The sequence below is a fragment of the Oncorhynchus masou genome, chromosome 8 (genome assembly GCF_036934945.1).
Source record: "Oncorhynchus masou masou isolate Uvic2021 chromosome 8, UVic_Omas_1.1, whole genome shotgun sequence".
NCBI classification, from domain to species: domain Eukaryota; kingdom Metazoa; phylum Chordata; class Actinopteri; order Salmoniformes; family Salmonidae; genus Oncorhynchus; species Oncorhynchus masou.
In genome coordinates this window covers 29,940,712-29,968,650 of record NC_088219.1, presented here as the reverse complement: position 1 = coordinate 29,968,650, position 27,939 = coordinate 29,940,712, and the positions used below count along the sequence as shown (strand labels likewise).

Sequence of the window (27,939 nt, the reverse complement as noted above, 5' to 3'; positions counted from 1 at the left end):
GAGTTTTGTTTTGAGTTGGCTTGAAGTAGTTCAAGCCGGAGGGTTTGCCCCTGCAAGTTTTAGTTCTTCCATGTATTTATACATTTGTATGCATTGCTTTGTGAATCATTTGTACACATCGGTAAAATGTGATCCTAGATATATAGAGTAAAATAAATGTGAAATGTGTTAAGAGAGTTAAGAACATTTAGGTTACAGATGGATTATCTGATTGTATGAAAACATTTTGATTTATATATTTCGGTGTTGTTTTTTTAGTGAGCCATAGTGCATTAATTAAAATCACCAGTTGACCTAAATCAAAGGGAATTTTACAGCAGAGCGCTGTAGTAGCTCATTAGAAGGAACTGCCTGCATACTGCTGTGCTAGACTTTACATCCTCAGGATGGCAGCAGTCATCTTCACCCATAATAGCATTATTTCCAGAATGAGTAAAGTGCAAAGGCCTTTGCAGCAAGTGCTCCCTCACAGTGCTGGCGCCATGACCGCTTTCTTCGAAGCTGAGTGAAGACTCATCACACTAACTGGGCATGCACTGACGCCAACTGTCTAACAGCACAGATAAACCTTCTATAAGCATCAAAATTATTATTTCTAAATACTGGCTGCAAATGCCCCAAAAATATCAAAGCCTTCATTCATACACGTATTTTTCAATACAGTGCAGAAGCCAGTAAAGAGTTATTGATAGAGTGGAAAGCAGCGATGCTTCAGTACATTTGGCACAGGGGCTCTGCGTACGTTCTAAAAAAAAAGCAAGAAAGAGAAAAAGACAGTGGAGATTACACTCATATATCACTGCATCCTGGCTCCTGTGCCTCCCTCCGGATCCTGAGTGAGCTGTTAGCTCCCAGGGCCTCTGAGGCCATCGGATGTTTAAAATGCTCACTGGCTGTGACCTCTCCATCTCTGCCACCCATTCTACCTAGCACTCCACCAGAGGGGCGGGACCAGTCATCCATCTTCTGGTGGCCTTTTCTGATGAATATTTTACAGGGCCTAATAGTGCTGTGTAAAACCTCACCATCACATCTCCATTACCCTCCCGGAAACCTCAACAGACAGCTTGGATCTCTACAAGGAGAAAGATGGTAAAGATTAGGTAGTGTATTGTGCCAGCTGACCTTCTGGTGCCAGGTGTGTGTTTAAATCCCTCATAGTTCTTTTAACTGCTCTTAACTTGGCTTGAGAATGTGTTAAGGTATAAAATAGCTTTTCCAACATCTATTGTGTGCCTGTGTGTGCATCCGTGCATGCATTCCTTTGTGTGTGCGTGCATGTGTGTGTTTGTGTGTTTGTTTGAGTCCTGAGTTGATGCCATAATTAATGATGCCATATAAAAAAAGACGTATCCCTAAGTCAGCAAAAGTGATAAAAAGTCAAATAAAAAAGTGTGATCACATTGAATACCCTTCTGCCACTTCAACCCATTAGGTTTCCTTCCCAGGATGTAGCGAAAGCCAAGACTCTGACCTGCCTGTCATTGGTGTGTGAGAGCAGGTGCCGGTGGGAGGACTATCCGCTTGGCCTGTAACTCATCCTGGTCTCCCGCGGGGCAGAGGAGTGATGTGTATGGTGGCCACGCTCTGAGAGCCACATTCATTCTTCATCCCACACTGTAATGCCATTGACACCAGGAAAGGAGGTAGCTCAGCCTAGTCCCAGCCATTCATCTTCGTCTGGGCCGTTCACAGTGGGCTAGCCACGAGGCATCGCCTCCCCTCAACCGAGTCTTGAGAGCTCCCAGAGCTTCCTATATGGACTGACTTAACTGCTGGACTGAACCCCCTTTATGACAAGACAACATGGTGCAGATTTGTCTAGAGGTTGTGTGGAGGCCGTGATAACAACAACAAATAGGTCTTCATAAATGATTTCACAAACCATATTGTCTTAAGTGATATTAAAAAAATACCTCAACTTGATGAGCTAATGATCAATCATGAGATTCCCAATAGCCTATAGCACTGTACCAATACTGAGCGGGCATATTTGATTTACAGTAATCTCTCCGCTCAGGTTTGAAGGACACAATGAAGTCCCTCTCATCATCATTCAGCTAATGGAGAGTAATGGAGAGGTTGATGACAGATTAAGGCACAGTAGCTCAATGTCAATCTCTGTACAGGATTAATGTCAGCAAAGGTTAACAGAGCCACCAATCATCCAGTGACCTGGGTCCTTACAGATAATTCATGGACATTCTTCTCATGTTTCATCTCGACTGGGATTGGCAGGGGCAGGGCTGCAAATCAGGAAAAGGAACCTAAAGTTTTATGAGTGAGGGGCAATCGTAGGGTTAATGGTAAATATACTGCTATATACAATATAATATTACACATATTGTACTATACCTTAGGATTTGTCTTTGGACAGGTTTCCTGAACCATTGATGTTAAAGTATAAAAACAATTTGGTCCGAATAGAAAATGTATTCTAATTTCAGAGCCAGAACAGAGGGGAATGAATAAGGAAAACTCACAGGTTGAGTCACAGCCAATGATGTATATATACACTAGACGACTAACAGGGGCGCTTGTTTTGAAGCCACCATGCCTCCATTTTAGCACTCTCACAAAATATTTTGGAAGCTATAAAAAAGCATTTAATTACATTTTTTACATTTGTTTTTGCCATGTTTATTATATTACAATCACCTCAGTGCATACTTAAGAACTATATGTGACCTAAACATACAAATACAAAATTAAAGCCTTTTATTGGCCAATACATAGTATCAGTAATCCAGAGATTATATACCATACATCATTAGCCACAGCCCCAAACACATAATTTGCTTTTTTTCTTACACAAATTCTTTCAGCTTCTCTTTCATCCCCACTAAGCTCCTCCTACCAATCGCCATGAGGGAATCATTCTTCTCTGCTCATCTGTCTGAACAGCTGGACATCCATCCAGCTTCCTGTCAGTAATCAGGGTTGAACAGGGTTGACCCACTCTAGATTACCATTCAACCTTTTGGCCACCTGGCTAGTTTATAAGGCCAACAGCAGTGATCAGACCACCTCAGTTCCATCCACAATCTTTTTTGCATGTCTAGAGCTGCAAAGCTAAGATCTGGAACAGTTCCCAGACCCAATGGTTGCCATCACAAACACTTGCATTTCAGAAGCATTCATAAGCGGAGAGAGATACAAATCTCATTCACAAATGAATGCAGGTCGACGTTTCTCATGAATCTTGGCTTGGAGACAGAACTGAGCGATTTCTGCTAGATGGGCCAGCTGCAAACTCAAAATTGGCAATATTATAAAAATTCATGAAAAACATAATGAGCTTTTTGGTCATAATTTAAGATTTAGGCATTAGTTTTTAGCAGTGTTTAAGGTTAAGGTTAGTGTTAGGTTTCAAATCAGAATGTATCTCTTTGTGGCTGTGCCAGCTAGTGACCACTCTGCGCAGCTACCCCAGCACATGAGTCATCCCAGTAAATGCCAAACTGCCACATTAATGCTAATTTAAAACTACCAGGCCCTGTTTGGCTTGTGGTAAAGGGTCTTTTGACAATGTTAAACATATCACACACTAGGGGTTCCATTATGGATTGCAGCAGACTTCCTCTGGTTCTTTTGCCTGAAACAGTTGTGCTCCATTGGTTCCCCTTCTTTATAGCTGCTTAGAGGCACTTTAATTTCTCTAAGACACATATTTATGCTAAGCTGCTGGCACTGTCAGGGGATGGGATGTTTATTTATTTGTATTTGTCTGTCCCTGCATAAAGCTGCTACCTTGGCAGTGGCACCCCCATTAACAAGCAGGACGTTCTGCTGAAGCAGGGGGTGGAGGGTTGCGTCGGGTTGGCAGCCATGTTCCCCTGGCTAACTGATTTATTTCAAGCATAAAGGAGTGTTGACACGTGTCCTTGCACAGACAAACAACACGCGGCTATCAAACCACAGGACACTGGGAGTCACCCTCTGCCACTCAGCCCAAACAGAAAGGGAGTCAAAAGAGATGAGAGGAGTATAGGACATGTCTGACAGTATTATTGGCTGATTAAACCCTGTAGGTTTACTGTAAGTTAATGTTCTCTCAGCCAGCCAGCCAGGCAGCCACAGCCTTGGTATGGATCCAGAGGGGATGACACAGCCTTGGTATGGATCCAGAGGGGATGACACAGTGTTTATGAGACATATTCTCACCTCCTCCCATCCCTAAAAGTGTCCATCTCATCATCTGTCCACTGCCCCAGCAGGGTGACATCATCATCACCAGAAGCTGCATGGCATTTTAATTAATATCTTACACACCATGATGTTTAGTGTACTACTAGATCGAGTGAGGGCCTGATATTTTAGAAAAAGACTGGGTTAAAATTAAATGCAGCACAGACACTATGCATTTTATGGAATTTATATAGTATTTGAGACGTGCTTGCTAGGCAAAGGAATGTGGCAATCATACAGTAAATGATCTGAGAGGATGGGATAGAGTTCAGTGAGATCATGCATATCTCCACCCAGCCCTTTGGTAGGTCAGGTCGGAGTTTCAATTTGCACCCAGTTCTTTCAGATCTACTATAGAGAATCTCAGAAATGTCTTGTCATGGGGGCTAATGATTTGGTTTGAAACGTGTCCCATTTCTGCTTGTTGTTCTGCTGAAGAACGTGAACAGCGGTCAGTAGATACCGCTGGTACTGTATGCATGCCACTGGCTGAAATGTGTCTGCCATGCAGGCCCACAACGGTGTCTTCGAATGGGCATCTTCGCATTGCGCACTAAATTGTTGGTGACTTATTCGTTGATTTTATGTAATTACATTAGTTACATTAGTACGCAAAGTTTGGGAATTTCATATATATTTTTGGATACGTTTAGTCCTATATAAGCTAAATAAATCGTGTTTGTCCAGATTTGAGGCGTTTGAACATCCGGACATCACATTATATGCAAGTCGTCTTTATATAAATCATGTTTTTTATTACTGTAGGCATGTTCGTCACAACTCTAATTTTATGATGGGGTATTTATTCAAGGCTACAAAAACAGAGGACAATATAACTGATATACAAACAAACAATGAAAAACAAATGTAGGCATATAGCCCACAAAGTAGGTCTATATCTAGGCCTGTTATGACTTGTGTATAGTAGTTATACAACATATTCCAGATGGGATAGTCCATAATTAATTGAGAAATCACTAGATTCTATTGACTACTCATGCAGTTCATTTACTCGCAGCCCCTTTCCCCCACGGCGATTACGCACGAGAGTCGTTAATCGGACGGAAGATGGAAACAGCCGATTTATGGCATAGCCTGCCTTGATGTTTGCTCATTGTGTAAGCAGGGCTGAACAGGATATAAACTAGCTTCTGTTCACTGTCTACTCTCTGGAGTGTGCAATTAATTGCGTTAACATTAAACGGTGGATTTACTGTAAGAAGCAACAACCCTCAACTTGAACATTTTGTTCTAACCTACAAATTGGCGAACAACAAGCGAAAGTGAATTTGACGCAGAAAAATCAGATGGAGGCAACATACCAAAATGTGCGTAATGTGGATACCAAAGCAGGTGGACGTAAATAACACTGAGTTATTATTTGGAATAGGAATGTACTGTTGCGTCTGTTATTAATATAGGCATATCTTTCCATCAGAGCCCTTTACTTTGTTGGGAATTGAAAACGTGTAAATTACCAGAGATGTGTGTCAATTGACAGCAGAAAGACAGAAGCTCTTCCCTCGGTGCGGTGTTAGAGCGCTCTAGATTATCAGGACTTTCCAATTTGCCAAGACACACTACTTTCCTCTCCGTGTGATGTTGCCATTTGCCACAGTGTTCATTTTCACACTTCTGACAGGTAAGACTTGCACTTTACGTTGATGGATTGTGGTTATTAAATAGTTTTCCATACATTTAAAAAAAATCCGTTTGTACATGATCTATTTGATTTTAATTGTCACCCATATGTACTTTACTGTAGGCTACTTCACTGGTACTGACAAATGTTTTGTTAGAAGTATAAAATTGATCAACAGATCAAAAATGAATGTAGTGTCCTCTTGACAGTTGGAAACACATTTGAATAAAAAGCTTATTTTATAACATTAGCCCCGTACTTTGATGTAGATGCACTCATTCATTTAAAACAACAGTTCCTATTTACATACACAATGAAAAATAGGATACGGCTTTTTAAAGAGACAGGAACCATGATATCTCAACTTTTTAGTTTGCATTTACATGGGATGATAATCCTGAAAATAACATGTATTCTATGATGCTTTGAGATACCATTAGGCCAGGGTTTCCCAAAGTCGGTTCTGCGGCCACCTCTGTGTTTACGTTTTGTTTTTTGCCCTAGCACTACACAGCGGATTCAAATAACTAAATCATCATCAAGCTTTGATGATTTTAATCTGCTGTGTAGTGCTAGGGCAAAAACTCTGCCGTAGGCCAATGTTTGCTAGAAAGTAGTCTGGCATGACTACTGTTTATTAATTTTGACTAAGTTGCTTAATTTCCCTTGCTTCACTGAGAGCCCAACGAGCACATTTGGTTCCATGGAAGTTGTGGGAATGAATGTTTTTGGTTTCACCTTGTTTGTGGGAATGAAGCCATGCATTTTCTCACTGGTAAAACAGGACATTTTTTAAATGTTCTGAGAATAGAAGTGAAAATGTATCCTGTTCTTAGGTTGCAGGGAGGTTCTGAGAACATCTTACTCTGGTTCCTTGAAAGTTTTCCTCTGAGGTTTTATTAATGCTCTGAGAATGGAAAATATAGGTTATTTGGAGATTTCTTTTAATAACTTCCTTAACACATTCGCAGAAAGGACACATGGAAATGTATTTCCTGAGGCATTAATCATGCAAACACATTATTTTATTGTCTCTTTCATTGTGACATGGCATCAGTGAGATTCAAACCTATAATCTTCTGTTCTCCATCCATGGAATTAGTCCACTGCACCACCAGGATGGAGCTAGCTGCCATGTGTAAAAAAAATAAAAAATACAAATATAAAAAATTTTCATTTTAGTCTATTCAAATAGACCCCATTTCAAAGGAAACAAGCATTTCTGTTTATCATTTTTAATACATTTGCAAAACTTTCTACAAACCTGTTTTCACTTAGGCGTTATGGGGTATTGTGTGTAGATTGATGAGGGGGAAAAACTAATTTAATACATTTTGGAATAAGGCTGTAACGTAACAAAATGTGAAAAAAGGGAAGGGGTCTGAATCATTTCCGAATGTACTGTGTCCTTAAGGTCCCTCAGTCGCGCAGCGAATTTCAAACACAAATTCAACCACAAAGACCAGGGAGGGTTTCCAATACCTTGCAATGAAGGGCACCTATTGGTAGACGGGTCAAAATAAAAATGCAGACATTGAATATCCCTTTGAGCATGGTGAAGATATTAATTACACTTTGAAAGGTGTATCAATACACAGTCACTACAATGATACTGGCGTCCTTCCTAATTCAGCTGCCAGAGAGTAAAGAAACCGCTTAGGGATTTCATCATGAGGCCAACGGTGACTTTAAAACAGTTACAGACTTTCATGGTTGTGATAGGAGAAAACTGAGGATAGATAAACAACATTGTAGGTACTTAATTATCAGGTAGAACAGAAAACCAGTACGCTCCGGACCTCGTAGGGTAAGAGTTAATTACCCCTGCCCTATATAGTGCACTACTTATGACCACAATACTAACCTCATTGACAGAGTAAATAGAAGGAAGCCTGTACATAAAACAATATTCCAAAACATGTATCCTGTTAGCAACAAGGCACTAAAGTAATGCTGCAAAAAATGTGGCAAAGCAATGAAGGTTTTGTTCTAAATACAAAGTGTTTTGTTTGGAGCAAATCCAAAACAGCACATTACTGAGTACCACTCTTCATATTTTCAAGCATAGTGGTGGCTGCATCATGTTATGGGTATGCTTGGAATCGTTAAGGATTGGCATGTTTTTCGGAATCAAAAAATAAATGGACAGGCAGAGGAAAACTTGGTTCAGTCTGCTTTCCACCAGACACTGAGATGAATTCACCTTTCAGCAGGATAATAACTTAAAACACAAGGCCAAATCCACACAGAAGTTGCTTACCAAGATGACAGTGAATATTCCGAGTTACAGTTTTTACTTAAATCTGCTTGAAAATCTATTTAAAGACCTGAACATGGTTGTCTGACAATGATCAACAACCAATTTGACAGAGCTTGAAGACCTTCGAAAAGGATAATAGGCAAATGTTGCACAATCCAGGTGTGGAAAGCTCTCATTAAGATTTACTCAGAATGACTCACAGCTATAATCACTGCCAAAGGTGCTTCTACAAAGTATTGACAGTGGTGTGAATACTTATGTACAGTAAATTAGATATTTCTGTATTTCATTTTCAAAAGATTTCCTAAAGTTTCTAAAAACATTTTTTCACTTTGTCGTTATGGGGTATTGTGTAGATGGGTGAGATTTTTTTTTATTTTGAATTCAGAGGGTAACACAAAAAATGTGGAATAAGTCAAGGGGTATAAACACTTTCTGAGGGCACTGTAAATAACTCTCAATGTATTAACTGTAAACATTAACTCTGTAACCCATTACAGTTATACCACTAGGGCAGAAGCGCAGTGGTCAGCTTACCTGCTCCAAAGATGAGATCAACAACAATCTCCGCAGCACGTACAGTGACGCTATCAGAGAGCAAGATCTGGAGCACTGCAAAGCCTTGATAGTTCCACCAGTACCAACCACAGAGTTCAACGAGAAGCCCAGTTGGAAGGAGGTATTGGAGGTTTTCAAGAGGGCAAGAGCTAGCTCAGCCCCTGGACTGAGTGGTGGCCCTACAAGCTCTACAAACACTGGCCATAGCTACTACACCAGCTCCCGAGAATCCTGAAGGTCTTCTGGAGAAGGGGCAAAGTCACTCAACTGTGGAGATGTACAGACGGAGTATGGATTCCTAAGGAGGAGAAGTCAAAGAACATAAACCAGTTCAGAACCATCTCACTGCTGTGTTGAACCATACCCGGCCAAAACATAGAAGCACAAAAACCTAGAAGACAAAAAACATAGAAAACAAAACATAGAATGCCCACCCAAATCACACCCTGACCAAACCAAAATAGAGACATATAAAGGCTCTCTCAGGTCAGGGCGTGATTCATGGTGTCCTCCCACGGATCCTCTGGCTCCTGCTGGTCCTGATCTTACAGTCAAGGGGTTCGAGAGGGTCAGCAGCTACCTCCACAAATGGCTGGAATTACCTCAAAGCCTGAGCAACATTGCCCTGTACGATCAGAAGAAAAAAACTGTAGTTACCCATCATCAGTATACCACCCTGCATCCCAATGCTGGCTTACTTCTGAGGCTAAGCAGGGTTGGTCCTGGTCAATCCCTGGAAGGGAGACCAGATGCTGTGGGAAGTGGTGATGGAGAGCCAGTAGGAGGCAGTAATTTCTCTGGTCAAAAAATAAATATCCCAATACCCCAGGCCAGTGATTTGAGACATTGCCTTGTGTAGGGTGTTGTCTTTCGGATGGGATGTTAAACCGGTGTCCTGACTCCCTGTGGTCACTAAACAGCCCATGGCACTTATTGTAAGAGTCGGGTGTTAACGCTGTGTGTTGTGTTCTCAGTCAAATTACCTGGTAAAATAAGGGTTTAAATAAAATCAGCAGCCTAAATGCCAGCCAAGTGACACAAAAATCTTCTGTTCTGCTGGGGCAATGTTAATTCACCATCATGTCCTCTGTGCCTGAAGAGTGAAATCCTTGAGCACATCCTCAGCTGCTGCTCAAAAGCCTTAGGTGAGGGTTTCTACTGCTGGTGCTCAAAGCCTTAGCGGATACTATCTGCAGTGGAATCAGCTACTGCAAGCTCCTCTGATCAACGAAGCAGGCAAATGTATTTGTCAGAGCTAGCTACAAGAACCTACAAGAACCTCTTCTTTCAACAGCTCCAGACTGGGAAAGCAGCTCAGACGACGCTGAGGCCAAACATTGTGCTGCTTTCCGAAACCTCCAAGCAGGTTATCTTACTGGAGCTCACTGTCCCTTTGGAGGACTACATTGAGGAGGTCAATAACAGAAGGAGGGTGAAGTACGAGGACCTGGTGGAGCAGTGCCGCAGGCAGGGGTGGAGAGCAAGGTGTGAGCCTGTTGAAGTGGGCTGCACCCTATACAGGGCCTATAGCCTACTGGCTATCACAGGGGCCAACAGGAGGAAGGCTGTCAAGACCACCACAGAGGCATCACTGATCATGTGTCCAAGTGCATCGCAAGATGTATTTTTCAAAAAGAGAACATGACTTTAAATATAGAACATGAGGAAAACTGTAGGAAACGTTACGCTGAAGTACTGAAATTCCCACAGAAGCACATTGTTTCTTAACTATTTGAGAACATTCCAATGTCAAACAGTGGGATAACATTCCTAGAACATTACCAAAAATGTAATTAAATATAACTTTGTTTTGAACTTTTAGGAAACATTGTGTAAAAATAATGAAATACCAAGAAAATAACGTTTTTTGTCAAGTTCCTTAAATGTGCTGAGAATGTTCCAAAGCCAAGCAACTATCCTGCACCATTACCAGAAAGTTGTGGGAAGGTTGTATGCAATATAACCATAAGACAACCACGCTCTCACCAAGCTCTAAGAAACATGAGGTTCTCAGAATGTTATGTGCTAGCTAGGATGCTAGTAAACTTGTCATTTTCAGTATTTATGAGGAACTAAAATGTTGAGATCTCCCTCTATCTAGTAATGAAAAGCACTCAAGGAAAGATGGATCAACAGTCTCAATTATTGTACCATAGAGTGGATCAGGAATGTCAAAGGGCCGCACTGTATGATTGTAGGTACATTATTAATTCTACACAGTTTCCATTTGATTGGACCCCCACTGGCCCGCTGGCCATATGTTTGATACCCCTGGAGTATATTAATGATGTGCATTGCACTAAACCCTCAACCACACGTTGGATGCAGTATGCTTGAACCCCCTTGTTTGAACAGTACCACTATTCCAACCACAGGTCCAAGTTGAATCATTATGGTGTGGTGCGATCACACGTGGTGGTGGTGGTGTTGGTGGTGTAGGTTTTTGTAGACATGATTTGTTCACTAGGCATGTGTTTTCAGGTCTGTTTGGCCAAAGGATGAGGTGCCAGAGTGAAAATCAAGCCAAGCTGTTTGTCTTCTGTTGATAAAGATTTCAGATGTGTGTGTGTGTGTGTGTGTGTGTGTGTGTGTGTGTGTGTGTGTGTGTGTGTGTGTGTGTGTGTGTGTGTGTGTGTGTGTGTGTGTGTGTGTTAGTGTGTGCGTGCGTGTGTGTGTGTTGTGCCATCTCAGCGTACTAGGGTGGGCCTTGCTGTGCCACTGTGCTCTTCACGTTTGTATTAAAATGATAGAGCTCAGTCTTTTGATGTCCTCCCTGCTTGGACATGAATATGCATGCATTTATTATCTTCCATTGCTGTGCACTCATTAAGATATCCAAGCTGTGCCTAAACATAGGTCTAGCCTGTAGAAAGGTTAAAACATCAGGAAATATTCATATTTGCTTAGTGCACAATTTCACCTCATGACCCTCTATAACCCCAGTTTATCCTTGGATATTAAAATGTGATTTTGATTGACCCTCTTTCGTAAGAGAAAGGTCACATAGGTTGAGCGATGAAGGGCAGCACAACCCTTCCATTTCCCAACAACAATTGGCCAGAGACTGCTTACTCTCCTCTAACAAAATGCTAATGATTTTGCAATCAGTTCATTAATATTTTGCATTGGCTGCTTTTTTTCATGGTGAAATCTCTGAGCAGGTTCCTTCCACTCCAGCGACTGGGTTAGGAATGACTCTTATATCTTTGTAGTGACTGGGTGTGTTGATACACCATCCAAAGTGTAACTAATAACTTCACCATGCTCACAGGGATATTCAATGTCAGCTTCTTTTTTTTACCCATCTACCAAAAGGTGCCCTTCTTTGCTAGGCATTTCTTTTGGCCTTTTCTACTATAAAGCCCATAGACACGCATTGAATAACATTCATCAATGTCAAAAAAAAAATGAATCATAAGAAACAAGATTTTGAAGTGTCTGTCCTAAATGTAGGCGATATAAAACTCTGGAAATATTTAGTATAATTTTTTACACTAATTTAACCTATTTTTTGGCGTGGGCACAAAACTATCATCATACTTCAATTCATTTTTTTAAACCGTTACCTTTAGACGAGTACTGTGACACTTGTGTGGGTTGTAGAGCAAACCGGTGAACACCATCATGTGAAAGTCTCCCCTTTCCACAGAGTGATCATAATGTTTTTTTAGGTGAAACCGTTCAGAGAACGGAAACCGTTACATGAGAAGCTGACATATGGAATTGTTTTAAGATGGTCATACCATGGATCATTAAGCTATTTGATTTAGAATTTTAGGACCCCTTTAGGCATAACAATTGTACATTGTAGAATAATAGTGAAGACATCAAAACATCAAAATAACACATATGGAATCATGTAGTAACCAAAAAAAGTGTTAAATAATAATAAAATTTTATATTTGAGATTCTTTAAAGTAGCCACCCTTTGCCTTGATGACAGCTTTGCACACTCTTGTCATTCTCTCAACTAGCTTCATGAGGAATGCTTTTCCAACAGTCTTGAAGGAGTTCCCACATATGCGGAGGGCATGTTGGCTGCTTTTCTTCACTCTATGGTCCAACTCATCCCAAACCATCTCAATTGGGTTGAGGTTGGGTGATTGTGGAGGCCAGGTCATCTGATGCAGCACTCCATCACTCTGCTTGGTCAAATAGACCTTACACAGTCTGGAAGTGTGTTTTGGGTCATTGTCCTGTTGAAAAAAAAATGATAGTCCCACTTAGCGCAAACTAGATGGGATGGCGTATCGCTGCAGAATGCTGTGGTAGCCATGCTGGATAAGAGTGTCTTGAATTCTAAATAAATCACAGACCGTGTCATCAGCAAAGCACCCCCACATCATCACACCTCCTCCATGCTTCACGTGGGAACCACACATGCAGAGATCAGCCGTTCACCTACTCTGCGTTTCACAAAGACACGGCAGTTGGAACCAAAAATCTCAAAAATCCCACCGGTCTAATGTCTATTGCCCAAGCGAGTCTCTTCTTACTATTGGTGTCCTTTAGTAGTGGTTCCTTTGTAGCAATTTGACCATGAAGGCCCGATTACCATAGTCTCATCTGAACAGTTGACCTTGAGATGTGTCTGTTACTTTTATTTGGGCTGCAATCTGAGGTGCAGTTAACTCTAATGAACTTATCCTCTGCAGCGGTAACTCTGGGTCTTCCTTTCCTGTGAAGGTACTCATGAGAGCCAGTTTCATCATAGCGCTTGATGGTTTTTGCAACTGCACTTTTTTCGGATTGACTGACCTTCATGTCTTAAAGTAATGATGAACTGTCGTTTATCTTTGCTTATTTGAGCTGTTTTTGCCATAATATGGACTTGGTATTTTACCAAATAGGGCTATCTTCTATATACCTCCCCTACCTTGTCACAACACAACTGATTGGCTCAAACGCATTAAGAAGGAAAGAAATTCCACAAATTAACTTTTAACAAGGCACACCTGTTAATTGAAATGCATTCCAGGTGACTAACTCATGAAGCTGTTTGAGAGAAAGCCAAGAGTGTCATCAAAGCTGTCATCAAAGCAAAGGGTGGCTACTCATAATCTCAAATATTTTTTGATTTGTTGAAGTGCAACACTGGCGGATGTGGTGGATTGAGATGCATCCAATGCAAAAACAACTAATATTGGTGGGATTTTTTCTATTATGTAACCGGTGCGTCAATCGACATTATTATGCAACTTATTAGGAAAGGAAAGGGGAATACCTAGTCAGTTGTACAACTAAATGCCTTCAACTGAAATGTGTCTTCCGCATTTAACCCAACCCATTTGAATCAGAGGGGTGACTTGTGAAGCACATTTTTACTCCTGAACTTATTTAGGCTTGCCATACCAAAGCGGTTGAATACTTATTGACTCAAGACTTTTCAGCTTTTCATTTTTAATTAATTTGTAGAAATGTCTACAGACATCATTTCAACCTCCCGAGTGTCGCAGCGGTCTAAGGCACTGCATCGCTGTGCTTGAAGTGTCACTACAGCCCCGGGTTTGATCCCAGTCTGTATCACAACTGGCTATGACCGGGAGTCCATAGGTCGGCGCACAATTGTCCCATCATAATCAGGTTAGGGGATGGTTTGGCTGGGGGGGCTTTACTTGGTTCATCGTGCTCGAGTGACTCCTTGAGGCGGGCCTGCAGGCTGACTTCTATCGTCAGTTGAACAGTGTTTCCACTGACACATTGGTACAGCTGGCTTCCGGGTTAAGTGGGCAGGTGTTAAGAAGCCGGGTTAAGCGGGCAGGATGCATGACTTGACCTTCACCTCTCTCAATGAGACAAGATCGTAATTGGATATCATGAAATTGGTGAGAAAAATGGGTTTAAAAAAAATTCAAACACAATTCCACTTTGACATTATGGGGTATTGTGTGTAGGCCAGTCACACAAAATATCCATTTAATAATGTTTTATTCAGGCTGTAACACAACAAAATTTGGAAAATGTAATGGGGTATGACTATTTTCTGAAGGCACTGACTGTACAAAACATTAGGAAAACCTACTCATTCCATGACATACTGACCAGCTGAATCCAGGTGAAGGCTATGATCCCTTATTGATGTCGCATGTTAAGTGCATTTCAATCAGTGTAGATGAAGGGGAGGAGACGGGTTAAAGAAGGATTTTTAAGCCTTGAGATAATTGACACGGATTGCATTTGTGTGCCATTCAGAGGGTGAATGGGCAAGACAAAATATTTAAGTGCCTTTGAATGGGGAATGGTAGTAGGTGCCAGGCGCACTGGTTTGAGTGTGTCAAGAACTGCAACGCTGCTGGGGGTTTCATGATCACTGGTTTCCCATGTGTACCAAGAATAGTCCACCACCCAAAGGACATTCAGCCAACTTGACACAACTGTATTGGAGTCAACATGGGCGAGCATCACTGTGGAACGCTTTCGACACCTTGTAGTCCATGCCCCGAAAAATGTAGGCTGTTCCCTCAGTGTATATGACAACAGGATTCAACACATACGGACCTTGAAGTTGTGGACTGCCTAGATAAAGTTGACTCATACTTTGCCTTGTTACTGTATCATTCCAAGTGCTCTCAGCTGTAAAGCTACTCGGCTGTTCTAGGTCATGTTTAAATAGAAAGGGATTGTGCTGGATTTCAGGATGGGCTGTATAGTGAGGCAGGAGGACAGTGGGCTAGCGAGGGCATTCCTTGTGATGATGTTTGATGCACAGTATATTGGATTTCAGCAACCGTACCCTGAAAAGTGGGGTCATCTCTTCTAGACTTCCACTGAATCCACTGAATAACCATGGTCACGTGCATGAGAGTGGTGTCAGCTTTTATTTTATCCACCACCATTATTCAACATTTAAACACATTTTTTTGGGGAGAAACCATAGTAATGCTGCTACTTTGAATAGACACACATTTGCTCTGTGATTTTTTTTGGCGCTATGTTAACAGCTGTATTTGAAATCTCATTCTCTAGGTGTCCACTGCCAGGAGATGTCAGAAAACACCAAGAACCAAGCTCCCTTCCCTGTCTACCCCTCAGTAGGCTACCAGATCCTCAATGCAGACCACCTACTGCTGAGAGAGAATAGCCAAGAGCTGCTGGGGAATTCCGGCCTGCAGGCCCAGAGGCAGGCCTTCCTCATCACCAACCCCGGGGCGGGCCTCCTGCGGCCAGCCGTCAACGCCACGTATGGCCCCCTGTCTGTGGAGAGGCCTATCGGCCGAGAGCTGCTCCTCAGCGGCCGTAGGATCCTTCCTGTCGTCCTGGCCCGCCAGGTCCGCTCCTCCACGCCCATTGTCAGAATCCTCTTCCACATGCCCGATTTGGCCAGTGGAGGTGACGCTGGGATGAAGGCAGGGGAAAAAGAGGACAGGGGTAGTAGTGGGAGGAAGGGAGCGGCGGAGGAGGGGGCGCATTGTGTGACGGCGTATGCCTTCTGGGAGACACGGGAAGTGCGGGGGGCATGCCTGCTGTCCCCAGGGGGATTCTGTGTGGCCCAGTTGAAACCTGAGCCAGCCTGGTTCAGCCCCAGGGAAAGACTGGGAGAGGTGCAGGGGAATCCCGTAGAGATCTACTTCCAAAGCCGACGGGACCGGACGGGCCAGTGTGTGCCCCAGGACAGCCTGCAGCGTGTGGGGGTGGGGAGGGGCGGCTCAGTGGGGTCTGGTATACCATTGAGGAGGGTAGGGAGTGTCAACCTCCTAAAGGCCTCACCTGGGAACCCTACATTTCTGCGTCTGAGACTAGGGGGAGCCTTGGTAGTCCAGACCTCCTCCAAACCACTGAGAACCACCGACTTGGCCACTTTCTATGTGTTCCTGTCCAATGTGTCTGCTGTGGAGAGCTTCACTCTTAGGTAAGAACACTGCTTGGATATAATGTTTGTCTGTGCGTCTCTCTCATTGCATAGCTAGAATATCCAGATCACAATCAGATAAATGAGCAATAAATGTTGTATGTACTACGTACATAATGTTGTTGATATGACTTCACTGTCTATATATTGTATTGTACTGCTTTGTATGCAGAACATATTCTGTATATACTGATGCACTCTTAAACACTGATGACTATTGAGGATCAATTCTACATCCTATTTGTTTAATGTGGGTTTACTAATACTACTAATATACATTTAATGTGTTACTGCGTCCCCTCTGTTACTATGATGCATGCTACCATGATGTGCTGTCCCCTGGCTCAGAACATAAATCCATATGTAACATTAAATGTATAAATATAATTTTTTTATTGGATTATGAAAACATATAAAGAACTATTTCAGCCACACCCGTTGCTGGCAGGTGTATAAAATCGAGCACATAGCCATGAAGTGACTTTCAATGTGGCACCGTCATAGGGTGCCACCTTTCCAACAAGTCAGTTTGTCAAAGTTCTGCCCTGCTAGAGCTGCCCCAGTCAACTGTAAGTACTGTTATTTTGAAGTGGAAATGTCTAGGAGCAACAACAGCTCAGCCGCAAAGTGGTAGGCCACACAAGCTCACAGATCGGGACCACTGAAGCACGTAAAAATCATCTGTCCTCGGTTGCAACACTCACTACCAAGTTACTTTCAGAGGCAAGTACATGTTCGTCAGAGCTTCATGAAATGGGTTTCCATGGCTGAGCAGCCGCACACAAGCCTAAGATTACCATGTGCAATGCCAAGCAGTGGCTGGAGTGGTGTAAAGCTCCTCGCCGTTGGTCTCTGGGGCAGTGGAAACGTGTTCTCGGTAGTAATTAATCACACTACACCATCTGGCAGTCCGACGAACAAATCTGGGTTTGGCGGATGCCGGGGGAATGCTACCTACCCCAATGCATAGTGCCAACTGTAAAGTTTGGTGGAGGAGGAATAATGGTATGGGGCTGTCTTTCATGGCTTGGGCTACAGTAGGCTTCTTAGTTCCACCGAAGGGAAATCTTAACTCTACAGCATACAATGACATTCTATCTAGATGATTCTGTGGCAAGAGTTTGAGGAAAACCCTTTCCTGTTTCTGCATGTCAATGCTCCCTTGCACAAAGCGAGATCCAATCAAAAATGGTTTGTTATGATCGGTGTTGAAGAACTTGACTGGCCTGCACAGAGCCCTGATCTCAACCCCATCGAACACCTTTGGAATGAATTGGAACGCAAACTGCGAGCCAGGCCTAATCGCCTAACATCAGTGCCCGACCTCACTAATGCTCTTGTGGCTGAATGGAAGCAAGTCCCTGCAGCAATGTTCCAACATCTAGTGGAAAGTATTCCCAGAATAGTGGAGGTTGTTATAGAAGCTTAGGGGGACCAACTCCATATTAATGACCATGATTTTGGAATGAGAGGTTTGACTATCAGGTGTCCACATACTTTTGGTATTGTAGTGTATGTTGGAGGAAGTTAGCAAAAGAAAATAAATAATTGGTGTCATTTTAGGCCTTGTGCGAAAGGTTTATCACCATGATGTATGGGAGAGGCACTTCATGAAGGATAAGTTCCATGCATTTAAATGGTAACTTAAGGCCACTTGATTGGCGCCAGGGCGTGTCTCCAAGGCCATGCAGTGGGATGGTTGAATGCTGGTGTGGCTGGGAGTTGTCTTGCAGTTCCGCTCCCTACACAGATTACAGACTTGTCGTATGCTAGTCCCCGTCTACTTCACTCCAGACTGAAAGAAGATCACAAGTCGCTCTTCCATAGATGGGGAAAATAATTGGGAAATTATTCGGCAGCCTTCATATCTTAACATCCCATTAATGTTTGAACGGGGATTTCTGAATATTTTAGTTCATAAATAATGCATCAATTTAATGGAGCAAGAAAACAAATAACTAACAGCTGCCTGACTCCTTTGGGCCGAAATGAACTTATTACGCAGGCAGCTCTATCGCGCCAAAACACACAATTCAATCTGTTTTGCAACAGCTCTACTCACTGCCTCGGATGCACATCACAGAGCAGAATAATATTGCTTTTATTGGAATGTTTTAGATGAGTATACTGAAAAACAGCAGAACATGCTCTATCTTCTGATACAGTGATATTCCAAAGCGTACCCTGACCTTGTGTTAATCCACAGTTCATATCCTATTATATGACTAAAAGGCACAGGGAGGGATATTCAGTACAGATAACAAAAGATGAAACCTCCACTAGATTAGTTATTGTCGAAATGGGACATGTGACTGGCTGCCAAAAATGTTACAAGTTTAATCATCTCTGAACCTGAAACTGACCTGGATTTGTTGCATTGCGTCGGTGGGGATCGAGGAGAGTTGCGTGAGAGATGCCTACCCTCTCTGGTCACAATATTTATTTGAGAGATCAATCTGTTTGCCACCTGAACTTCCCAAATCCATTGACCCACTGCAGATGCTGTTAGGCCTCTGTGCTTGAGTCCCATTGCTCTTCATCGCCCCATACTGGGATTTAGAGAGGGGAGACGAGTGAAGGGACTGAGCCGAGTGTTTTAAGGCCATGTGGAACCAGGTCTGAATTGGCTTGGCTCAGAGATGAGTGATTCTTCCTTGGGGAAATCCCTGCTTCACTTCACTCCTCCAGGCCCAAGATTGAGTCCAAACCCCAAGGGTTATGGCAGATAATCCCTGTTCTGATTGAAAACGATTTGAGAGGTTAACCCTTTGGGTGGAGATGATCTGATCACCGTTCCATTACTGCCTCCTGGACTTGTGTTTGTGTGCGGTCGTAAATGTGTGAGGTGTGTGTGCAATTGTGTTTGTTGGTAGTTCCAGTCCCACAGTCATTGGAACAAGGCTCTCAATTACAGTAAGCGTATTTGCTGCTCTACCTCATAGCCAGTACTCAGAAATCATCAGGAAAAAGTACCAACTGTCATATTTGAGTAAAAGTAAATATACCTTAAAAGAAATTGACTCAAGGTCACCCAGTAAAATTCTAAAAGTAAAATTCTACTTTAGTAAAAGTCTAAAAGTATTTGGTTTAAAATATACTTACGTATCAAAAGTATAAATAATTTCAAATTCCTTATATTAAGCAAAACAGATGGCACAATGTTCTTGTTTTTTAAATTACGGAAATCCACGGGCACACTACAGCATTCAGATTGGAACATTTACAAACTAAGCATGTGTGTTTAGTAAGCCCTTCAGATCAGAGGCAGTAGGGATGACCAGGGATGTTCGGTTGAATTTGACTATTTTCATGTCCTGCTAAGCATTTCAAATGTAACATGCACTTTTGAGTGTCAAAGAAAATGTATGGAGTAAAAAATACAATATTTGATATAAATAGTAAAGTACAGATACCCCAAAAAACTACTTAGGTAAAAATACTTTTAAGTACTACTTAAGTACTTTTCACCACTGGAGACCATCCATTCCCAGTCTGTCCAAAGTGGCTATCCCTTTTGCTCTTTCCCTCTATGAAAAAGCCCACAGTACAATATCAGCATATACAGTACAGAGATCATATGCTACAATGTATATTAAACTTTAACTTATTTGATATTCTCTACAAAGCCTTATAGAGTTACTTGTGGAATTAATTTCAATATTTTTGGTGACCGAATTGGATTATTCTCATATCAATTTCTTTATAAACACTGTGTATTTCATTTGATAGAAGAAGAAAAAAATTATACCAAGCTTACATTTACCAAGCTCACTCCTCTAGCCTAAACCCTTAAGACTGTTAGAATCATCAAAATCAAAAAATCTGAAATTAAAATGTCAGAAGCTAATATAAGGGTAGAGAGTCTTAGCGAGTGTTTACATTAGATATGAAGTGAACTCGGAATACCAAATCCACAGACACCTACTGTAATCTATGAAAATGAGCCCACTCTGTTTGTCCTCCTGCTGCATGGTTGGCTGGGAAAATTAGCTCGCTGGAAATGACGGTTGCATGGCAGTTCATTTTCCACAAGTAATTTACTTTGCCCTGTAGAATTGTGGGTAACCTAAGGACATTTCAGGCAGCCTTATTTTTTTATCTGTAACATTTTTTGATTGCTTAGTCCAAAGGAATTAATACCGTGTCAAATTCAGGCCATGGGATGCTAACATTGTGTATTTTGAAAAGTGCTATTTTAGTGATGAGTTTGTGCTGTGCTTTAAGAGAGGCACAGGAAGTCTCCGGCAGCAGTCTATTTAGCTGATAGCCTGTTGGCTGTTCCACACTAAATAGATTGTAAACGTGGGATATGTGAAGGTAGTAGATGAAGAGTGGAGCTGTAAAACATCATACATGAGATGATGATGAGTTGACTTTGAGGAAGTCACACAGACAGCTCTATCAAGTCTCCCTTAATTTCCCCCCTTTTCTACATGATCTCAGGCAAAACATTTATTTAATAAACCTCCTCATTGACTCTTGTTTCCTTTACCATCCTGATCTCATACTTAGACTGTTTACTGATCCAGCCAGGCTTAAAATAGACTGTTGTCATCTGGCTTTGCCCCTGTTGGTCTGAATTCCTCCTGGTTCCTGGTACTGGCCAACTAGATTGAGCAATATATGTAAAACAAAATGTCCTAATTTATCTTAATTGAAAAATCCACTCAAACTATCTTTTAGTATTTTTTTCATTAGTCCACTGTAAATATAGTCCACAAAATGTTTGCATGTCAGCAGTCAAGTTTAGCAGATGTAGGACTTTCAAGCAGGCTGTGTTTTTCTGTTTTTGACTGAATTTCTCTTTTAACAGGAGTAATGATATGTTTGGTTGGTAGATTGTTTGGCTGTGATGCTGGCCTTGCCTCAACAAACCTAGCTGAGAGTTGATTAGTCTGGCTCCTGACCCATGCCTCCGCCCTGCCTGGGTTAGTATTTATCAGAATATCATCTGTCACAGAGCACCAGTCTTTGTATGTTTGACTGACGGGACAGGGTGTGTGTGTGTGTGTGTGTGTGTGTCTAACCCTTTAAGCCACTGGGCTTTCACTTCATGACCACACTATTCTGATGTCCTCCCCATTATCTGAATATGTTCCCCTCTAATACAATTGCTGTAATAGACCTAATGGAGAAGTATTTCTGTCTTTGATCCTGTTTGTGCTGTTTCAAACAGTCAGCTCAGTTTAAAGAATAATGAAATGTTAGTACTTTATAAGACAACACCCTGCTAAGCAATTAGTATTCCAATCGCAAATTCAAATACTTGCCTATGAAAGCAAATCATTTTCTGTCTGACACACACACACACACCACTGATGGGCGCTATCTGATATTATGATCCACAGCTGCATCACATGCCAGTCACATTAATGCCACATAAAGAGCATCAGTGATTCCTATCACATGTGTGTTTAAAGGTGACAGGCAAAAGTCTCCACAAAACTATAACACTTAATAATAATGCTCATGTAGGCTTCATTAAATTAGCCCCCACACACCAAAAAATGACTACATTTTAGCTGTCATTTCTACTTTTTGGTGAATGTCATTTTCTGTCCATAGAATTCAAGGATGATGTAATTTGAGGGCAAAAGTAAAATAACAATTGCTCACTGCAAGGAACTCAAGCTACAGGCATGGTTTTATGAGTAATTTTCTGGATCAGAAATGAAACGAATGACACTGACATGATCTGGGAAATAAACATGTATGTCAATAACTCATATGCAGATAATGCAGCCAGGTCACCTGTGATATAAGTCAGTGTTCAACGTTCATCCATGTCTGATGACGTGGAAACCAGACACTAGGGACAACAGTAAGCACTGTTACCTTGAAGTAGGTTTTGGTTTTGCTAGGGCATTGTAGACAGGGATGGTGGATGGGTGTAAGCATGTTCGAATCCAGTGACAGAAAGTTGTTTTTGAGATTTTTGTTTTAATCCAATCCCAAACTTTAACCATTTGGAGTTAATACCGAACCTTAAGATTTCAGAGTTAATGTCTAAACTTAACAACTTCGTAATTTGAAGTTTGCGAAACATGAAGGAACGTCTAATTATGACATGAGACTGTGAAAGCAAGTAGAGATAATGAGATCCAGTATGATCTAGCTAGTTAGTTAGCTAGCTATAGCTAGACAGTGTATTCCCAATCAATTTGATGAGGCTCCCATTCATACAGCTAAGAGTAGCTAAATGTTTTAGTTGATAATAATTGTTGGATGATACAACACATGTACAGTATATAATGAATGTTAGCTAGCTAGTTACCTAGCTAATATACTTAGTTTACTTCTTGAGAAACAATATTTCTGCTATCTAGCTAGCCATTTTTGCTGCAGCCAGCAAGCTGTCTAATCAAAATGTGGCTAACTACCACGTTAAAATAATTGAGCTATTACTGGTCAATTGTTACCATATATAGCTAGCTAGACCCTTTCAGACAATTGTACTGTGAACACAAGGTTAGCTAGCTGGATAGCTAGCTAGCAAACATTAGCTAGCCCAAGTGTGGCTTAGCTAACCAAGAACATCCATGATGATCTCTCCTGGTGAAACTGCTTTGATAAGCATTTTCTCAATCACAAATACTCTTACCACTTTGAGCTGTACATACTTAAAGATCACTTAAATAGTAGTGTCGTTTCAGGTGATTTATTATAGTTAGCTAGAAGGAGAACAGCATCGTGTCTTGTCATTCTGCAGCATAAATCTGACCGACCACCAACTGTCACACTAACCAAGTTTCCGTCAACAGTTTTTACGTGAGTAGAGTCATAAAATTAAAAAAAAATATTATCACGACAGCTGTGATGGAAACAGGAAGTTTCGGTACAATAATTTGGACATGGTGGAATCTTTTTGTGTCGGTAAAATGAATTATGCGGGAAATACCAGTGAAAACTCCATTATGCGCAAATACTGATATAATAGCCATCATATCAAAATAAACGTGGATTAACGCGGTGATGGTGTGTCCTCCCACTATGATTTGAGAAACGATGCAATTTAGGCTACAGATTAAATAAATTACGATGAACACAGTGTGGTGAAATTGAACTGTGATCTCGGTGCTCTATTCCAAAAAATATCGAGGGTCTTCTGGTGACATGATGATCGAAGCCTTTTGACAAATACAAATATTTTTGCTCTTATCCATAATAATCTCATTATGTAGACTTGCCTACCCGCACAGCCTGACCTCATTATATCTGTGAGCTGTTGTCTAGAGCACACTAGCCAAGACCAGGGTAGGCACATTTGCTGTTTAACTTTCAAAGAGTTGAAAATGCGATGGAATCTTATTGTACTTTAGATTTTTATTCAGTACATGAAAACTTAAGTACATTTTGTGTGCACTACATCGCCATGCATTGATTTTTGTCCACTGAAAGTAAATTTGGTGGACACACCACTGGTGGGAAAATATAGAGTATTCCCATGAAAATCTGTCGCCAATTGGATCAAAACCTAGTTTTGTGAAAAATGAAAACTACTTTGAAATTGCTGGATCAAATGTAAAATAGAGAGATTTTGTTTCACATACTAGAAATGTGTGAAATTGTGCACTAAAATCAGACAAGAATTCCAATAGAGCAAATTGACAGGTAGCCAGCCATACCTATTTTAGTGTTATATCAAGGATACAAAATCTACCCTGACCAAAATATTATTGCAGATTATTTTATGATTTATTTAGCTTTTGTATTGTTGTAGAAAGGTTTGGAAAAACAGGGACATCTTTGCCTGTCACCTTTTAATGCTGATGGGTTCTGACAAATAATCATGATTTAATCATCTTTTCTAGGAAAGGTATTTTATTCCTGTTGAGATAGATGAGAGCGATAGATCAGTGACCTTTATCTCGCTGATGGAAGATGTGAAACTCCATATAACTTTACTTTATTTAGACAAGTATTATATTAACTAGACTGCTCTCACATGTAGTGGCCTCCAGTTCTGTGTAATAAATATGTACAAGGAGGGATTTGTAAAACAAACAAAAAAAGGCACTGACTGCGTAAACATTTCAATGGTGGTTTTGACTAAATTCAACTTCCAGGCAGCCCCTGGTCGGCCTTTAAAATCTATCACTAGGTCTCCTCCCACGCCTTGAAGTCTCACATGTCTCTGTTCTGTCCCCTATCTAAGCCTTTATGTTCGCTGGGAGGAACAGACAAGCTGTCTGGCCTATGGATTGAGTCGAAAAAAGCTTAAGGCAGAGCGGAGAGAGCTCCAGGGCCATGTTGCACAGCTGGAAGAAACCCAAAAGGAGATTAGTGCTTCCTTAGGCCACACAATCAACGGGCCTGACTAAGAAACAATGTTACAGGCACTTCTCCATTTAGACACACACACAATGACGGAGACAAATGGGCCTGGTCAAAAGTACTGCACTACATAGGGAATAGGGTGCCATTTGGGATACAGACTCAGTCAGCCCAGACTCGGCCAGGACAGAATCACTCCATCTAAATAAGCTTGTATGTTTTCACGCAAAGAGAAACACACAGATGACTATATGTATTACATCACATTAAACATATATTGCAAATGTATATTCTGTACTGGACAGATTGACATACATTTAGGTTATATCGGTTATATCTCACATGCATACACAAGATTAAAGACTTACTTTGACTCCTTGTACCCACCCGCAATCCACATACAGTGCTGACGTTCAGGTCCTGAACCTCCCCTAGGTTCTTACTGTGGAATGCAGTGTTTGGTTTTCGCCAGGCATAATGGGATACATCTCGTCCAAAACGTTGACTGAAGTTTGCCAAAAAGCACCAGGAAGCACCTGGATGATCATCAAGACTCTTGGAAGAATGTTGTATGGACAGATGAGTCCAAAGTATAACTTTTTGGAAGACATGAGTACCATTTATTCCTGACAACCAAACAATGTATTCCACAGTAAGAACCTTATACCAATTGTCAAGCATGGTGGTGGTGGTAGTGTGATGGTTTGGGGATGCTTTGCTGCCTCAGGACCTGGACGACTTGCCTTAATAGAGGAAACCATGATTTCTGCTCTGTATCAGAGAATTCTCAAATCAAATTAAACTTTATTTGTCACATGCGGCAAATACAAGTGTAGACCTTACTATGAAATGTTAACTTACAAGCCCTTAACCAATATTGCAGTTCAAGAAGAGCTAAGAAAATATTTACCAAATAAAGTTTAAAAAAATATTATAATAAGAAAAATAACACAATAACATAGCAATAACGAGGCTATATACAGGTGGCACAGCTACCAAGTCAGTGTGCGGGAGTACAGGCTAGTTGAGGTCATTTGTACATGTAGGTAGATTTGAAGTGACTATGCATAGATAGTAAACAGCGAGTAGCAGCAGTGTACAAAACAAATGGAGGGGGGGTCAATGTAACAGTCTGGTGGCCATTTGATTAATTGTTCAGCAGTCTTATGGTTTGAGAGTAGATGCTGTTAAGGAGCATTTTGTACTTGGCGCTCTGGTACCACTTGCCGTGCCATAGCAGAGAAAACAGTCTATGACTTTGGTGACTGGAGTCTCTGACACATTTATGGGCTTTACTCTGACACTGCCTAGTATATAGGTCCTGGATGGCAGGAAGCTTGGCCCCAGTGATGTACATTTGGTAAATCTGACAATAATTCTATCCTCCTGATTCCTGCTTACAAGCAAAAACTAAAGCAGGAAATACCAGTGACTCACTCAATATGGAAGTGTTCAGACGACGCAGATGCTACACTACAGGACTGTTTTGCTAGCACAGACTGGAATATATTCCGGGATTCATCCAATGGCATTGAGGAGTATAACACCTCAGTCATCGGCTTCATCAATAAGTTGTCATGTCTTTACTATTTGTGATGACATATTTATTTTCAAATCGATTACCTAACATTCAATTATTTGATTAAATTAATTTGGCAATAACTAACTTGTTAAGAATGCGGGGCACCACTGAATCATTAGTTTATAGAGAGGGCTATGTCCCGAATCCACTCTTAAAGATCTGAAGATCTTTTATATCAATAGCAGTCAATCATGAATTATTCTTTACCTTCTATCAGTCTCATCTGAAAGTCGTAAAATTCTTGGTTATTTGCTCGAACCCTAATATAAATTATGAATCAGCGATGTACAAATTGGCTTAATTATTGATTTACTAACTAATCAATGAAATCACAGACATACATGAAAATACACAATAGATATTGTACATTGGGTTGCTACATGATACAAAGAAAAAGTCCCTAGCGGATGAAACCGATATGACGGCTTCGTAGACAAAAGAAAAGGGGTGTGCAGTTCAAGAGCGGGAAACTCATAGAGGATTACGACACTCATAGAAACTGCTAACACTACATGAACGACCGCTCATTCGAAAAGAAATCGCAATTTATATTTATGCACGTATGTCATTGTTGTTTTCTCTGTTGGAATCCAGTCCGTCTGCTGGAGACAGAAAAGTCTCTGGTTGCGTTACCCCGAAGAAGTATTTTGTGGATGTTAGAATGGGTACTTCAGAGTACTGTGTTTCGGTAGTTGACTATGTTCTTGTCCCAGATCTACGTCATTTCTAACTTCAGACTAGTAATTTGTGTCATCTGGAATTTCTCACTTATTCAGTAGTGAATCGATAGGTTCAAAGTTTAACCATATCCAGCCAATGGTCCACGTGGGATGGTTTTCTAGTCTTATACTTTCTACAGGTCTTAACCATTTGAGACATCGGCCTTACCATGTGTCTCTTTGGCACCTTGTAGTTTTAACCACCTCACACACCAGAGTCACCCGGCATGTTTTGGTCTTAGAAATTCAACCATTTGCATCCTTAGTTTACGCCGGTGTTTGCATGGTCTGGTGTGAATATCACGAGGGGTGGATTTTATACGTTTCAGTAGAAAATGGCTGTTCCATGAAGCCAAATGTGATGTCTGGGCTCACGGGGGTGTGGCCACTGACTAGTTAATACTCTTGTTTAGAAGGTTAATATCACATTACATCTTTTCACAAATAGTTTCATGTTTATTCACATACATTTCACAATGTTTAGATGTAACCCTGACAGCTGGGAAATATACACTTTAAGAGATACAGTTATGTGTGTTTCCTGTCCTTCATGAGATCACCAAATGAAACATCATAACTGTCCCTTAAGTGTCCAGGGACCATTCATCACTAAGTATTGAACGCTGAGCTGTAGTCAATGAACAGCATTCTCACATAGGTGTTCCTTTTTTCCAGGTGGGATAGGGCAGTGTGGAATGTGTTTGAGATTGTGACATCTGTGGATTTGTTGGGGCGAATTGGAGTGGGTCTAGGGTTTCTGGGATGATGGTGTTGATATGAGCCATGACCAACCTTTCAAAGCACTTCATGGCTACCGACGTGAGTGCTACAGGAGAATATCAGGCCATCCATCTTTGCGCTGAAGCG

The 27,939-nt window shown here is 41.3% G+C and overlaps 1 protein-coding gene across 1 annotated transcript in view; it reads left to right on the top strand.

Annotated features, from left to right (window-relative positions):
* The first annotated feature begins 5,324 nt into the window (after positions 1 to 5,324).
* The window catches only part of LOC135544514 (transmembrane protein 132D-like), a 46,379-nt gene continuing 23,764 nt past the window's right edge, over positions 5,325 to 27,939 (top strand). The window contains exons 1-2 of the mRNA XM_064972185.1: positions 5,325 to 5,830; positions 15,615 to 16,497. Coding sequence (XP_064828257.1) covers positions 5,788 to 5,830; positions 15,615 to 16,497 — 926 coding nt within the window. The 5' untranslated portion in view covers positions 5,325 to 5,787. The remainder of the gene's footprint in view (positions 5,831 to 15,614; positions 16,498 to 27,939) is intronic.